General features: G+C 36.8%; 1 protein-coding gene across 1 annotated transcript in view; it reads right to left on the minus strand.

The window, feature by feature from the left end:
• LOC146823048 (uncharacterized) overlaps positions 1–16,942 on the minus strand; it is a 567,962-nt gene that overhangs the window by 257,337 nt on the left and 293,683 nt on the right. The window contains exons 8-9 of the mRNA XM_085606614.1: positions 16,733–16,744; positions 16,559–16,642 (exon numbers count right to left, since the gene is read on the minus strand). Coding sequence (XP_085462740.1) covers positions 16,559–16,642; positions 16,733–16,744 — 96 coding nt within the window. The remainder of the gene's footprint in view (positions 1–16,558; positions 16,643–16,732; positions 16,745–16,942) is intronic.

A 16,942-nucleotide genomic window follows, 5' to 3' on the forward strand; every position in this document is an offset into this window, starting at 1 on the left:
AAGAAGTGATTGCAGATGAGGTTATGGGGAGACGTCCTAAAGCCCCAGTGTATACTTGGAATTGTAGTAGTATTTGTACTTTGCGACAGGAATCTATTGATAAATTACGTGAGTTTTTAAGAGAATATAGTAAAAAGAGTGTTAAACAGAAGATTAAGGTGCTTCAGGGACTAGATCCATGCAGATTGAGAGAGAATACTGGTTTGCATGGTCACTCTCTGGCTTGTTTATCTAGGAAAGTTTGTCAAAGTGTTTTTCACCATTTTAGGATGCTGGCAGTTCATCATACTGAAATTAGGAAATTTGTGAGAACATTGTATTTTGCTAAAAGTCCAGCACTAAAGTTAAATGAGTTGAATAAGTCTCTGTTTCGTGGATCTGTATCAGATGTTGAGAAGGTTACTGATGAGATTCAGTTTTGTTACTTTGGGCCAGAACAAGAAAGTGCAGGGAATGACACAGTTATTGAGGAAAATGTGGAAGAGAATGTAGAACCCTCCGTAAATAAGAAATTTGAAGATCAAATTACAAAATTTGCTATCATCTCTAATGAAAGACCAAATATTACTTGTATTTGTTGCCGGAGAAGCCATTACAAAATCCAAACAAGGAATGTTGGTCTCTACAAAAAAAGTGAAGAAGAAGATAATTATAAGTGGAAGGATTTTGCAACATATATATTTCTTGAAAATTGTTTTGATTTGGGTGAAGATCATCGTATTTGTAAATACTGTTACAACAAGTTGGAAGAAAATAAAATGCCAGCTAGAGCTGTACATAATAATTTAGAATTGGTTGAAGTTCCTGCAGAACTTTCTGATTTAAATACGTATGAGTCTATACTCATTCAATGTGTTCATCCGTTCCAGACCATAGTATGTATGGAGCCAAAAACAGGCAAATTACCACCTTCAGATTTACAGAGAGGTTTAAAAGGAAGAGTTGTCTATTTGCCGTTGGATTTGAAAAAATAATATGGAAACTATTGATACAGATACTTTGGAAACTGAACCATTAGTTATTCTGGTTAATGGTGTACCTACAAAGAATAAGAAAATTTGGCAGGAGCTGGTAGATGTACGGAAAGTACAAAGAGCAAATTTATATTTGAAAAGGAATAATAAATGGTATGAAGCCATTTATATGGATGAAGATGAAGAAGATTTAGTAGGAGACACAGACACACCAACTGGGCAAATTGAAAAAGTTGACAAGTCAAAAGAAGAAGAAATTTATGAACATTTCAGCATACATCCTCTTCATTCAAAAGAAGTAATGGCAAACACCATTGATCTGTTTCAAATGAAAAAAGCACAAGGAACTCCTGTGAGTGTATGGGAGGAGAGTTTGGAAGCTCGATGTTTTCCCCAGCTGTTTCCTACAGGAGAAGGTGGACGATATGATGAACGTCCAGTCCAGATTTCTGCTTCTGAGTATCGGACTACAAGATTATATGCAGAAGATCCCAGATTTCGTCAAAGTATTCCTTATTTGTTCCATCTGTTATTTGAAAGTGACTTGTCTGCACTATCTTATGCAGTAAATCACATTTTAAAAAGTGGAACACATCTACATAATGTGTCTGCTAAGGATTTTATGAACAAAGTGCAGCAGCAAGATGATCATTTGGAATCACAATTGATCAATCTGATGGCTTGTCAGCGTGGGACGAATGACTATTGGTACAGACGCCATGGAGAATTGAAATGTATGTTACGGAATTTAGGAACTCCAACATGGTTCCTAACCCTAAGCTGTGCCGAATACGCTTGGGATGATTTACTGGATTTTCTACGAGAGGCAAATTCAAACATTAAAAACATCGAATACAAGACAGCAGGAGAATTGTGCTCATTGGATCCGGTTAATGTTTGCAGATATTTCAATCATAGATTTGAGGCTATGATGTCCTTTATCTGCAACAAAAAAAATCCACCACTTGGAGAAGTTGTGGATTTCTTTTGGAGAAAAGAGTACCAAGCAAGAGGTGCTCCTCACATTCATATGCTGTTGTGGATCAAGGATGCTCCAAAATTTGGAACAGATGCTGATGAAGCAGTGTTATCTTTCATTGAAGAATATGCAACATGTGCTATACCTAAAAGCACAGAAGAGAAAAAGTTAAAAGAGCAAGTTTTACGTTTCCAAAGTCATCGCTGTGGAAAATACTGTCGACGGAAGTACAAGACCAAAGATAAATTCTACACAAAATGTCGATTTGGATTTCCAAGACCTGTTCTTTCAAAAGGAAGAGTCAACAGTTTTATGTCAGCTGTGCGACATACTATTACAAGAAAATCTCCCAAAAATACGTACAACCTGAGAAGAAAAGAAGAGTCAAAATATATAAATGACTACAACCCAGTCATTTTATCCATGTGGAATGCTAACATGGATATTCAGTATGTGGCAGACAATTCTATTGCTGTTGCTCGGTATGTCACATCGTACATTACTAAATATGAGAAAACAGAATTGAAGGAAATGTGGGAAGAGATTTCTCACGAAAAGACTGTCAGTAAGAAGCTGTACAGTTTCAGTTTGAAGATGTTAACGCATCGAGAAATTGGATCCTACGAATGTTCAGATAGGTTATCATCTGCAAGTCTTTACTCGAAATCCAGAAGAATAATTTGGGTCAGTTTAGGCCTTGCAGGAATGCGAAATCGGGTACTGAAATCTGTTGGAGAAATTGAATATTTGGCCGAGAACGACCCAGAAAGTACAGATATTTTGAAAACAAACATGTTGGACACATATTACCCAAAAAGAAGTCATCATCTTGAGAACATGTGTCTCTATGAAGTGCTGCAGAACTACATTTTTTCACGGAAAGCCACAGAAGACATCAACAATGGAAAATATAAAGTCATTGGTGAGGAAGGATGTTTAGTGAAGCAAACAAAAGGAAGTTTGATTAATCACAGGAAGCTGAGTTGTGACACTACTGACAAAAAGGAATTTTACTACTTGGCACTTTTACAGTTGTTTAAACCATGGCGTTCAGAGGACGAACTACTTGGAGAATCTCAAAGCTATGAGGATTCATTTAATGCATGTAAAGATACCATTGAATGCAGTATTTTCAGGAATTATGTCCAAATGTTAAACAAAGAAATTGAACAGGAAGCTACAATTGCAGCTGAAGTAGCTAGAGACAGTTCTCAAGACAGCCAAAGTTCTGAAACACTCAGTCAAGATCCCCTAGGACAACCAATCGTAGAAAATGAAGCTGCAATAGCCATGACTGAAGTGGAAACGGCTATGAATCAAGCAAAGGAAGATTTAATAGAATTACCAGATTTGGAACAACAACTGAATGAAGAACAACGACAAATTTATGAAGAAGTCAGAAAAAAAATTGATCACGGATTACTACATGAAAATAAAGAGTGCACATGCACAGCATTTGAACCAATTAGGTTGTATGTGAGTGGACAAGCTGGAACTGGGAAAAGTTTCTTAATTAAAGTCATCAGAAGCTACCTACAGCAAAAAACTGATTCAACTTTATCTTGTGTTGTTACTGCTCCAACTGGGTTAGCAGCATATAATATAAAAGGAATTACTCTCCATCGCTTGCTAATGTTACCAGTGGAGCATGAGAACAAAATAGAATATCACAATCTAACTGGCGAAGCATGTTTCGAAGTTTCAAGAGTGTTGAAGAAGATGCAAGTTCTCATTATTGATGAGGTAAGCATGGTATCAAACTTAATGCTTGCCTTTGTGCATTTAAGAATGCAGCAAATTCTAAAAAGAGACTATGACGTGCTATTTAGTGGAAAACATGTTATAGTTTTTGGGGATCTACTGCAGCTCACTCCAGTTAAAGGACAACCAGTGTTTAATACTGCGACACATGAGGACACGAAGAAGTCATTAGGAAGCATTGGTAATGCGAATATTTGGTCATTCTTTGAGTACAAAGAACTCACTACCAATATGAGGCAAGCAAATGATGAAGAATATGGAAGTATTCTGAAACATATCAGAATTGGACTACTCACAGAAGTAGGCAGAAAAGCAATACAGAGTCGGTTGCTACATAATTTATTTCCAAATGAGGAAATAGTTGCAGAGAAAATATACAAGAACATTGCAGAAAAAAATACTGTAATCTGCTTAATGCCAACACTACGTGAATGCTCGATATTCAATGAGGAACTTTTGAAATTGGAAAAGGAAGAGATTAAGAAAATGGAAGCAGTGGACAAAATCCAACCTGAAAGAATTACTATTACATTAACAGGCGAACTGAAAAATAAATTGGATTCTCTAGAGAAGAACATTTCGAAAACAGCTGGATTAGAAAATCTATATCTTTGCATGAACTGTCGAGTATTTCTAAGGAGAAATTTGGATGTTGAAAAAGGTTTAGTGAATGGAGCTATGGGTAAAGTTGTGGGTTTTGTTAACTACCAGAAAAAAGACGGAATTGAGTTTTTAAAAATAAAATTTGATCAGATTGAAGAGGTAAAAGACATTAGTCGTTGTTCAGTCCGTTTTTTGCTTGTGAAAGACTTATATGTACGTAGGAAGCAGTTTCCATTTTCTCTAGCATATGCTGTAACTATTCACAAGTGTCAAGGATTAACTGTTGATAATGCATTTGTAAACATTGGATCTACTGTGTTCAAAGAAGGTATGGCATATGTTGCTTTGTCACGAGTGAAAACATTATCTGGTTTATTCATGATAGACTTTGATGACTCAAAAGTTAGTGCTGATGCAAATTGTGTTAAGGAGTACAATAGATTAAGAAGAACCTATGCTCCTCATTTAGGTCAGTATCCTGTGTTGGAGAAACGTGTTGTTTGTCGGAAAAGGAGATTTGAGAATATCTGTAATGAGGATGTAGAGAAGAGAAAACAAAAAGAGAGTCATGTGATTGCAAGCAAAAAGAAAAAGGACAATGTTGAACAGGTTGTTGGTTTCCATTTTGAAAATAGCTCTGGTGTCAACTGCTATGCAAATGTAGTGCTGAATGTTGTATTTTATCTTGAAAGTTTGCAAGAGCAGGTAATAGAAAATCATGAAAAAAGATTCTGTTCTGTGCTAAGTCTTCTTTATGAGAAACTGAGTGTTGATAAAGCAAAAATAGAAAGTGCGAATGAAATTAGAAATCTATTAGATGTTTGTTCAGGACGAACACAGTTTTCACAAAATGTCCAGCAAGATGCACAGGAATTCTTGATGTACATTCTTTTGGTACTTGAAGATGAAGGGGTAGAAATAGAAAATATGTTTGGTCTCTCTTATAAATGGGAACATAGTTGTGAAAACTGTTTCTACACATGCAGCTCTAATGTTGATTCAGAAAGGTTTATCTATTTAACATTGCCAGAGACTAAATCAGTGACTTTTAGTAAATTAGTTAAAGATGCCAATCACAACATGGAATGTTCGAAATGTAAATCAGACATGTTTTCATCGTTATTTTTAAAGAAATATGGACAGTATGTTATTTTAATGATGCAACGTTGTAGAGCTGATGGAACAAAATTGGACACTTTAATAAAGAAATTTACAGGACAGCAATTATCAATTTCTGGCAAAACTTTTGTAACAGTTGCAATAATTTTCCATGATGGGCCTTTTGTAACTTCTGGTCATTACACAGTGTTTCTTAAATGTGAAAAAGGCTGGACACTGTGTCATGATTCTGAATTGGTTTTCAAGCAACGTTTGCCTTTTGATTTAGCAAATTCCTATTTAATTTTTCTGAAACCAAAATTTTAGAAAGAAATTGCAACATCTGTAGAAAACATTATTACAATTTAATTGGATTACCATCGGAAATGTCATAAAAAATTATTATAAAAATTACCATTTGGCCTTACGGAAAGGTAATAATTTGCATTGTGGACTTCTTTGACACAAATTATTTTGGTGATTATGCTTATGCAACAGAATTTTCTGACGATATTTACTGAAATTAGTGATTGTTCTTACGTGAGATTTATATTGCAAATGTTTCATTTCCATTACGGTATGTTTTAGTGAGAAGAGATTCTGGGCTTTTTTTAAACAATCTTTCTGATTGTTTTTTTTTTTGCCCGCTGTTAAGTGATGAATGCAATTGCTTTTACGATTTACAGTAAAATGCAATATATTCTGAAAACAGCACAAAAAGGGCAAAAATATGTTTGATGAAAAATGAAAATATGTGCACTGTATTCTAAAAAGTATTGTTAAATATTAATACCTTTTTCTTTTTTTACAGATTGAGAAAGGAAAAATATAAAAATAAACTTCTTTACAGCAAGTAAAATAAATCACTTATTTTTCTTTTAGTTATTTTCTTTGTCAGGTGTGAAATTTCTGGAATTATCACACATTTACTAAGCTCACTTTTTTTCACTACTCTTCTCTATGCTTTTTTCATTTCTGTAGTAGTCCCTCATGGACCTTGTAGGTTGATTACATTTTTTGGGTTTTAAAAAAAAAAAAAAAAAAAAAAAAAATGCGCGGTAAAAAAATAAAATAAAAAAGTCATTTAAAAATTTTAAAAAAAAGTTAAGAAGTAAGGTTGGCTCTTAAAAGAACCGTAGTCTTCATAAAGGGAAAGAGGAAAGAAAGAATGGGAATACTAACAAGGACCACAGATGTGCTGGTCTATCCTATTGTTTATGAGGGAAACACTGGTCTCCGCATGAACAATTAGGCCATGACATCTTGTGCACCTCATTGCAACCCTCCCAAAACGAGGGTTTATATCCAGAGGAGCAGAAAAGGGTGATGCTCCCACCGCAGAGGAAGTGCTCGGCTGAGCTGCCGAAGATGTACTCGGCTGAGCATCTGCAGGTGTGCTTGGGTGACTTACTGGAGATGTTTCTCCAGTATGTCTAGCATAAGTCCTGGGATGTTTATCCTTAATGTGTCTAACCATAGAGTGATTTCCAAAGGAATACTTCTTCCTAGGATTCCCTCTAGATAAGACACGCTCACAAAGTGAGCAGGTGACTAAAGGAGCATTTACCTTTTTCTGCCCCTCTGGATAGGTGAAATATTCCCATACAAAAGAAGTCTTTTGTTTCCTCCTTCTCTCTCTGATGATGCTGCTACCTGGCTCACTCTCAGAAGAGGACTGCTGTTCTGCCATCGTATCACAAAGACAACTCAGCTCCTTCTCCTAAGGGATCACAAGCAGAAATGAGGGGAATGGGTGTGGTGTAGGAGAGTTCTAGAACTGAAAGTAGTTTAAACCAATCAAAAGTGCTGTTTCTTGATCACATGACCAACCGCGCGCGTACGTTACGCTTACGGAGCGCTTACGGAGCGCTTACGGTAAAAGTACGCATGCACGTATAAAAGACACGCGCATGCGCGCATGCGCATAACAGGCACGCTCCAACACTTCCGCGTAACGTGCGCGTGTAACGTATGCGCTTACGCGTCACGTACGCAGTACGGACGTCTACGTAAATTGTGTAACCATACGCAAACAGAGTCGAAATTTTACGTACATAAAGCAAAACGTGCGCTTACGGTAAGCTTACCGTACGCGCACGTAAAAAAAAAATTTAAAAAAAAAAAAAATGGAAAAAAAGATTCACTATGTTATACTACTATATCTTACCTGTTTGGTTAAAACAAAGGAGAAAAATTATATATTGCAGAATTTTTTAAATTTTACCATAGTGTTTAAAGAGAATATAAAGTAAAAAAAAAAGATGTAAAAAACCTTGCAAAAAGAAAAAAAAAAAAAATTTCACACACGTTAAATATAAGAATTAGCATTTAAAAAACCATACAAATTCACTGAAAAAACCATGGGTTTCACACACGTTATAGTTGGGAATTAGCATTTTAAAAACCTTGCAAATTCACTGAAAAAACCATAGGTTTCACACATGTCATAGTTAGCTGGACATTTCACTCGTAAAAAACCAATGAAATTCCCCCGTTATAGTTAGTTAAGCTAACTATAACTCGCGCACCCGCAATCCACTGCTGATGACATCACATATAACATCACTCATGACATGGTCACTGACATCACTCATGACATCACTGATGACATCTCAAATGACATCACTGATGACATCACTGATGACATCATCCTTGTGATAGAGTGGCAGACCTCCTCTCACCCTAATATAACCTTTGATACACACATTCAAAAATAGAGAGTAAAAAAAAAAAATATTGGAAATTCCAATAACAGTTTCAACAATCTCTTCTGAAATTCTAAGATCCACATACACATCTACTCATTCACCAACAGTCCTATACAGTCACTCATACATGTACTCACTCATATGTACTCATACACCTGTACATCCTGTTACACAATGCCACTCATCCATAGAGTTACTCACACACATAGTCACTCATGCTAATAAAGAATCAAACATCCATTTACCTTCATATACAGTTATACACACACCACCACACTTACTTCTATGGAAATTTACACATACTTAGTCTTTTAAACAATCACTTAAAGAAACACATACTTATTGATACAGGAACTCTTCCAATCTCTCACTATCACATATACTCACTTATATACACCAATAGTCACATATACTAGTTTAAAACATAAGTAGTTACTCATGGAGACACTATTGAGACAGTCATTCACTCACTAACACACCCATACACACACTCATCCACCCATACAGTCCTGCACACATGCTGCCTTCAACACATACAGTGAGTGAAACATTCATGCACCTATGCACTACGTAATACCCCCCACCAAACCATGCAGACTGTCAGACTAATACTCAAAAAACCAACTAATAACCTATATAGACACCCATGTAGCTACTCACCAACCCATGCAGCCACTTATACACAAAGTGAGAGACTGATACAGATATTTACATATTTAAACATTACTCACTAAGCCATGTTTTCACTTTGATACTCTTTATCAGTCAGTTTCAAAAAATTATTTTTCAAAAAAAATCATCCATTTAGACACTTATATACCCATTTATTCTTCCATCGACCTTGAGATATACATATATAAAACATATTTAATTTTCAGAAAAACACACATTCACTGGATGATGTCATCAGTGATGTCATTTGAGATGTCATTTGAGATGTCATCAGTGATGTCATGAGTGATGTCAGTGACCATGTCATGAGTGATGTTATATGTGACGTCATCAGCAGTGGATTGCGGGTGCGCGAGTTATAGTTAGCTTAACTAACTATAACGGGGGAATTTCATTGGTTTTTTACGAGTGAAATGTCCAGCTAACTATGACATGTGTGAAACCTATGGTTTTTTCAGTGAATTTGCAAGGTTTTTAAAATGCTAATTCCTAACTATAACGTGTGTGAAACCCATGGTTTTTTCAATGAATATATATATATATATATATATTCATATATTTTACAAACCAAACTTACATTACACAAGCATTTGAAATTCTAAAGTTATAATATCCTAAATTTCTAATGTACACACCTCATTTAAATTACTATAACTTTATTTCTTCTTAGTATACACACCAAACAAAAACCATACAAAAAATAGAAATTGCAAAGTTACAGTTATACCTTAAATCTATAATTTATGCACCACCTTCACAATATTATAACTAGCACTACTCCATACACACTGTTTTCAGCTCGTTAGCCACACAACAGTAACTATAGCTTACATCTCTACCATGCACTGTCTTCTCATAAATATTGGGATTTGAAATTTCATAAGTTGATATAAATGCTATCATTGCAAATGGTATAAATGATGTAATATGAAAGGTTATAAGCAGTGCACAAATTATACATTTAGATATAACTGTAACTTTAAAATCTTTTTTTGTGTACTTTACGTTTTGTTTGTAAAGAAACAAGAAATAAAGTTATAGTAATTTAAATGCAGTGCGTAGATTAGAAATGTAAACTATAATTATAACTTTTGAATTTCTAATGTTTGTGTCATTTATGTTTGGTTTGCATATAAAGAATATACAGAATAAAGAAAGTGTTCCTTATTATAACTAAGTATTAGCCTTGTTTTTTAGGTCTGTCTGTCTGTCTGCCCGTCTGTCCGTCTGTCCGCCTGTCTGTTGTCTGTCTGTTTATCCTTCTGTCTATCTGTCTATCTATCTTTCTATAAAGAGAGAGAGAGAGAGACTCTCTCTCTTTACCTATTGTTACCATTCTGCACAGAATATTCTAAATAAATAGTTGTCTACCAAAGACTGATGTTTGATCATAGCTGGTTGGCCACAGGGAAGGAAAAAGATGTATGGAGTCTGATATGCCATTATTGAAGAATAAATGTGAGATTTGGCAAATAATCCATAGTTTGGAAGTTGAATCTGTGGAGGCGAAGGGGGTGAAACTATGAACACTTGAAAATATCATTCTGGCCTGGACAAGGATCTGCACATCTGGACACAGGTCAGTAATTCCTTACATAAAGCTTAGTGCACTGTACGTAAGGCTTATTCACAAAGTATGGGGAATGAGATGTGTCCAATAGATGCAGGAATTGGTGGTTCACCTGGCTATGTGGCTGTAATATGCGGAGGACAATGCTGTAGGCTGTCTTTTGCGACCAGACAAATAAATGCTGCAGTCCTAGATTGTGAAGTTTCATATTTAAAAGCTATTGTAATGCTGTTAATTAATTTTATGTTATGGTATGTTAATACACCTAAATGGGTTTTTTGCGCTGGGGCTACAGTAAATGGTCCTAGATGTGTTAAAGATAGCAAAAGAAGAGTCAGGATTTGAGTCTCTTTGTAAGGTCGGGAGATGGCTAATGAGTCAAAGATGGAGAGGCAAAATATTTCAACATATCAAAACAAGGGTGGAGCAGTCACATCTCCCCTCTCACTGGTTGTGGAATCCAGGAGTCTACAGAAAGCAGAAGCCCAGAGATATTAGACTTTTTCCTGACTGATAAAGTTGAGTTTTTTCTTGATAACAACATGCCTATAGAGAAATCTATACACATTGTGCAGAACTTTTTATTGTACTCAGGAAGAGATGGGGGTCACTTCAAACGGCACAAGAGGAGTATAGCAGGGCCAAACCAGTGAGTTCTAGGGGACATACACCTGCATTTTGAACCACTTGCAGGTCAATCATGGAACGCTCGGAAAGACCTAAATAAAATGAGCTGCTGTAGTACAACTCAGGGTGGACACTAATCATACCCGTCCTGATTTAATCAAGAACGTACAATTGAGATAAAAGGGGGGAAGACTATAAACATCTGTGAACTCAGTAATCGGGCTGAACCTATCTTGAGACTTGGATGTTTTTCTACCTTACGTGGAGTAGGAAGACTATTCAGTCTTAAGAGCCAGAAGGCAGGATCCCATATTTCACCACTGCCACCCATCAACATCATCTCTGTCTTACCGGTGGTGAACTATAGCCAAAGATGGCAAGGAGCATGCAGTAGGCAAGTGGCTGGATACACAAAGGAAAGAAGGTGGGTGATAATAACACAATAAAACACATTAGAACAGGGCAAAACAATGCACAACCACAAAACAATGGCAACAAACAACAAATAGTAATAAAACAACATGGCAAAAACAAAAAACAGCAGCCCATAAATGCAATATAAATGCATTATTGTGTTGCAGTTTTGTTGTTTTGCTGCTGCATTCTGTTGTCATTTGTATTGATTTATTATTGTATTGTGTTGTTATTTTGTTGCTGTGTTAAAATAAGGATAATTTAGGTGTATGTTAGTCAGCATGACTAGGACACAACCTGATGCACTGAAAATCATTCAGATCACTGAAGAAAAAGTATCTGTTTGCTTTATGTGAACAAACTTACCACAAACGTGTCTTTATCTATTTCAGAATATCATCAAAATACAGTCTCAGCCATGGTCACTCTGCTTTTAAATTGTGTAATATTTGTTTTTTTCCTCAGAGGGAAGTGTATTTTACTGTTACAAGTGCAAGGTTCCTTAGCCCAGCTCCATTTTAGAGAAACAAACTATTGTATTCCTGTGTTTCAGAAAAGTTATTTCATTCTTGATTAAATATGTACAGCTTTAACCAACAGAATACAGAGGAAAGTAGGGTTTTTTGGGGTTGCTTTATGAACTAATGGATTGATAAGTTGTAATTATTGAAGCATTTCTATTCCAACCCTTCCACATACTTTCATGTCATGAAATGCATTTGCCTTTTGTTTTCGAACATTATAAAACAGCATGCTATTTAGAGATGAACAAGATTTTTGTTCTGCAGACGTTGCTGCAAGAGTTTGTTATCAAAAATATTTGCACTGTCTGAGACCTTGGACTTGAAATGTATTGCTCACCCCTGAAAGCTTTTTGAGCTTTTCTATGGAGACAGACCTTTCTTAACAGTTGTGTTGTTGTGTAGCTGTATTGTGGTTATTGTGATGGGGGTTGTTTTGTTGTGTTTTAATATTTTGCCAATGTTTCTTCACAGTTTTTTTTTTGTAGCGGTGGCTCATCAATCATTCAAATGTGGTGCTGTCTGCGTACGGTGGTGTTGACTTAGCCCTCCTTTGGTTTTGCTGAATATTACGATTCCTTTGACCACTGTCCGGATTCCGTGAGAAATCATTAAATAATAAAGTATACGTTGTGAAATAAATAATACATGAATAAAGAAATATGTAAAAAACTTTCATAATACTGTGAGAATTCCAAAGATCCCTCTCAATTTTGCTGCATATTTTGCTCAGATACCAGAGTAATCTCCATTCGCTACCAACTAATACTTCGATTTTTAGGTCGGTCTATTTAAGGCTAGATTTAGTGACTTTGTGTCTGTGTCATCTCAGATTGTTATGGAATTGCCTCACAGCTAGCATAATAAAGGCAAAGCCTGTGGCAGCATGAGCAAATAGAAGCAGTGTGACACACACGTTTCATGGCAGTGGTGTCTGTGTTTGCAGGACAAATTGTGAGAATCGTTGTCGCCTGCTGACTACTTCCCATAACTATCCTTGTTTCTAGTCTTTTTTTTTAGCCCTCTGCCACCATATTGTTAAAAAAATGTTTTCATTATTTACGAGTGACGATCACATGCATAACTGGTTAAGGGCCTTATTTGCCTGACCGCCCAAACACCACAGCAGCGGCCACCAGGAGACCGCAGCGTCAGTGGTCTATATTACAAGTTTACCGCAGTGACCGAAGTGTGGCTGCAGAGATTTTGCATCAGTAGTTATTATTTTTCCACATGTATCAATGCCTGTGTGAGCGTTTCGACTGCATATACGTTGAATGCACACATATGCATGAGATATGTGGAAAAATGCTGGGGGTATAAAGAACTACAACAGGGCCTGTACCTTCTTTCAATGCCCATTTCAATCCCCAGCTAAATTCTGTTTTCCAGTAATCAAACTAAGACACGTCCAGCAGGTGTAGTCAATGGTGGTCATGGTAAAGCCCGAACAAGGAACAATGAGACAGGAATATAGACTTGTGGCTGCCAAACCAAGTCATTAAGAGAGCGCGACACTTGCCACCACGCATCACTGACATTATCAATGACTCGAATGGGGCAAAATTGCTCTACAAGCAAAACCTTAACACCCGCTGTCATCAGCTACTGTTAGATGAAAGAATCTGATAAATAACCACATGTTCAACACACATAGGATTGAGTGACTACAGTAGAATTCATTCTGGACAGAGCCCTAAATCCCAGCAACAACAGCAATTACATCCTGGCCTATGCCTGCAACATTGTAAAATAGCATTGCTGACTGAAAGCCACCCTGGCTAGATGTTCCATTTTTTTCTAGTGCAAGAGTAGGCATTTAACTACACAAAAACACCACCATTAAGAAAGCTAGCCTGCCTCAGAATGCCTTGGCGGTTCGTTGGGCATGAGAAACTTCTGTGGTCAATTTATCACAAACGTTACAACAATGTCAGAACATCTGAGGCTCTTGACCAAAGCGAAGTCGCCATAAGAGGGGGTGAGAAGCAGCAACGGTTATTTGAGCTCTTCAAAAAGGCCTCTTTCCTGAACTCACACTGAAATGTGTGAGAGGTAAAAAGCCAGAACAAATAAAGTTGAGACAACAAAATAATTTGAGCTAAATGAAAGTGGAAGAGGAAAATATAGGTTGGCTAGAATAAAACTGAAGAGAGTAAGAGAGAATGAAAGAGTGAGAAGGAAACATCAAAGAACAAAAGTGAGTGGATATCACACAGGTGAGTAGGAACACAATGATTTCAGTTAAAACCCAGCAAAATAAAGGAGGGTGAGTAAAGGTGGATGAGTAAAGAAATTATAAGAGAAGAAAATGGGTGATAGAATAAAGCAAGGTGAAGGAAAAGAAGTTGGAAAAAATAAGTGTATGAGCGAGAAAGCAGGAGTTTTAAGTACTATTAATTAGGTCACATTTTTGATTTGTTCTGTAAAGGTGTTTGAGGAAAATTCAGTGCTCTTTATCTAATCAATTTTGGTTTAACCCTTCACTTTGGTATTCTATGTAATTGAAGTGAAATGTTGTTTTCCAACTTAATAATGGTTGCAATGTGGGTCGTGTAAGTGTGACAAACATCTTTGCAGTATAGGTGGCTGTCCTTATTGTAAATCATTAACAGTTCACTTGCCACAATAAATATACAAAACAGTGATGGGTGAAATGCTTGAATTAATGTCAGCAACTGGTAATCACTTGGGGCCGCATCCCAATCCATCGTTATTATATTTAAAACAAAAACACAACTCACGAGTAATCATCAAACTGTTGTCTCCCTATGTGCATTCGTGTCAAGGCTTGTTTTGCCACTACTCCCTTTAACTAAGTGCAGTGGTTAATTTGTAAAACAAAACAAAAAGTTGCGAGCTCTCGTCAGGAGGCAGCTTGCACCAGCCCATTTCTCCTGTTACTTCCGCCTAAAACAGAACCAACTACTATCCCTGAAAGTGGGTAGAGGATGTGGCATAACGGCCAGAGCTGCCGAATTTGGAGCTGGGGGGCCAGGTTTGAGTCTTGATATCAGCTCAACATCCTGTGATTCTTGGTAAATCATTTAATCTCCGCGTGCCTAACATAAATGAATGTGTTGTTAACTGGTGCTTATGAGAAGTGCTGGTGTTGATGATTAAGTGCCAGTGCTGAGCACCGTAAACCCCTAGCTCAAATTAAGCACTGACTAAATGGAAAACATAACACTGGGTATTCAAACCTAAGATTAAATGGAAGCCCTATCTTTCTAGCCCACTCCCCACATTTTATGACCTCTTACCTCTATAGGGAGCTAACATAAACATTTGCAAAGCCAGTAGGACTTTGTTTAATTTGCTAACATAAACGCCCAATTGTGCATGCATTATCAATGAGAAGCCGATAGAGGGAGAGGCAGGAAGATGTAAAATAGTCTCTCATGCATTGCTTTGCAAGCACTCTATTGGAGGTGGTAGGGTATAACCAAAACCCACAAACATGGTGAACATATTGTAGTCAGTAATATTCTAATGCGTTTTGCTGAAGCCTTCTTCAGCCATTGGGTGTTTTGGCTCAGAAAGATGCAGCCGTTGCTTGAGACATTATCATTCACATATTAGTTCATCCCACAAGACCATTTTAGTCTCATCTTCTTCTTGAGTGTATCCATCCACCACCAGTGGAGAAATGAGGGCCGGTTTTAGATCTGAATAGGATGCTCGGTCGTCACATATTTAATTCTTTAAACCATCCATACACTGTATATGAGAAGCAATCTTCTTTAAAATAGTTTTACGCTGCAACCGGCATTATTAATACTTGTATCATCACTCGAGTGCAAACGTCGAGCCTATTGGCTTTGTCAATGCTCGATTTAATTGCAGATAATTTTTCTTATCCGCGTTTTTTCCTTATTCATTCTTCTGAGAATGAAGTTGGATAGCATATTTACTATTAGCAGTTGGACACTTTTGTGAAGCGCATGCTTGGCTACTGTTGCCTATTTGTGTAAAATACAAAAAAAACAATTGTATTCTCGGGAATTGCAGGTTTCCACATAAACATTACACATGAAATGGAAAACGTTACCTCTACGTAGAATGTAAACAGTTTTGTATGATGTTGCCCAAACTTGCTTCCCAAATAAAATTCACGTCTCTAACAAAACAATGTTAGGACTGGTGTAATTTTAATTAAACCAGGATAATTCAAAATACTTTTAGGAATTTTAAGTAACATTCCGGAAATCACGCCATTATTCCACGTTGCACAATTATGTAATGTTTGCTACAAAGTATAGCGCAGGAGCATGGGAACAATAAAAATTGCCAGAATGCGAGCAGCAGCTGTCTTTCGCGCATATTGTGCTTTTTTTTTAAAAAAAAAAAGCATTGTCACATCCAAAATTGACGAAAGAGCATATTTCACACCTACACTAAATGCATTTGCATTTTGCAAAATTATGTGTAATTTTGCATAATTTTGCGGAAATGTGGAATAAATACGAAACATCAAATTATGCAAAGTGCACGCACCCCTACTGTAAATGCAACTGTTCGCTCAGGCGCATGCACACTTATTCCACGCTGGGCGCCATTACAAACAAGACCTTTGCAACCTGAAATGCCTTGGTATAGTTCAATGAACGGCGCTTTGTAGACTAACTTACACTTGGTCCAGCAGCACCGGGCATTCCTGGCTGACCTTCAGGGCACTGGCAGTGGGAGGCAGGTAAGACTCTCTCCAGCGGGCACTGCCATGGGAAAAATGAAAAAAAAGTCAGGCAAATAAATGTCTCTCAAGTTATTCTGTAAATAAGACTTATAATTCAATTTGTACTTACCCTTTTATCATCCTGTCAGAAATAGGAGGTAAAGAAAAGTTCATTAATATCACTACCAAGTCTGGCCACACATGAGAGAATGCAGACGGCTCATAGTTTTATTCCCAAAACATGCAGAACATTACTTCTCCTGAAGGAGTGTTTTCTCAGTTTCATTCTAGCCACATGCCTCTACAATCTTTACAATCGTGTCTCTATTTTTTGGGGTAA

This window comes from Triturus cristatus, chromosome 5_2, assembly GCF_964204655.1.
Source record: "Triturus cristatus chromosome 5_2, aTriCri1.1, whole genome shotgun sequence".
Lineage (NCBI taxonomy): Eukaryota > Metazoa > Chordata > Amphibia > Caudata > Salamandridae > Triturus > Triturus cristatus.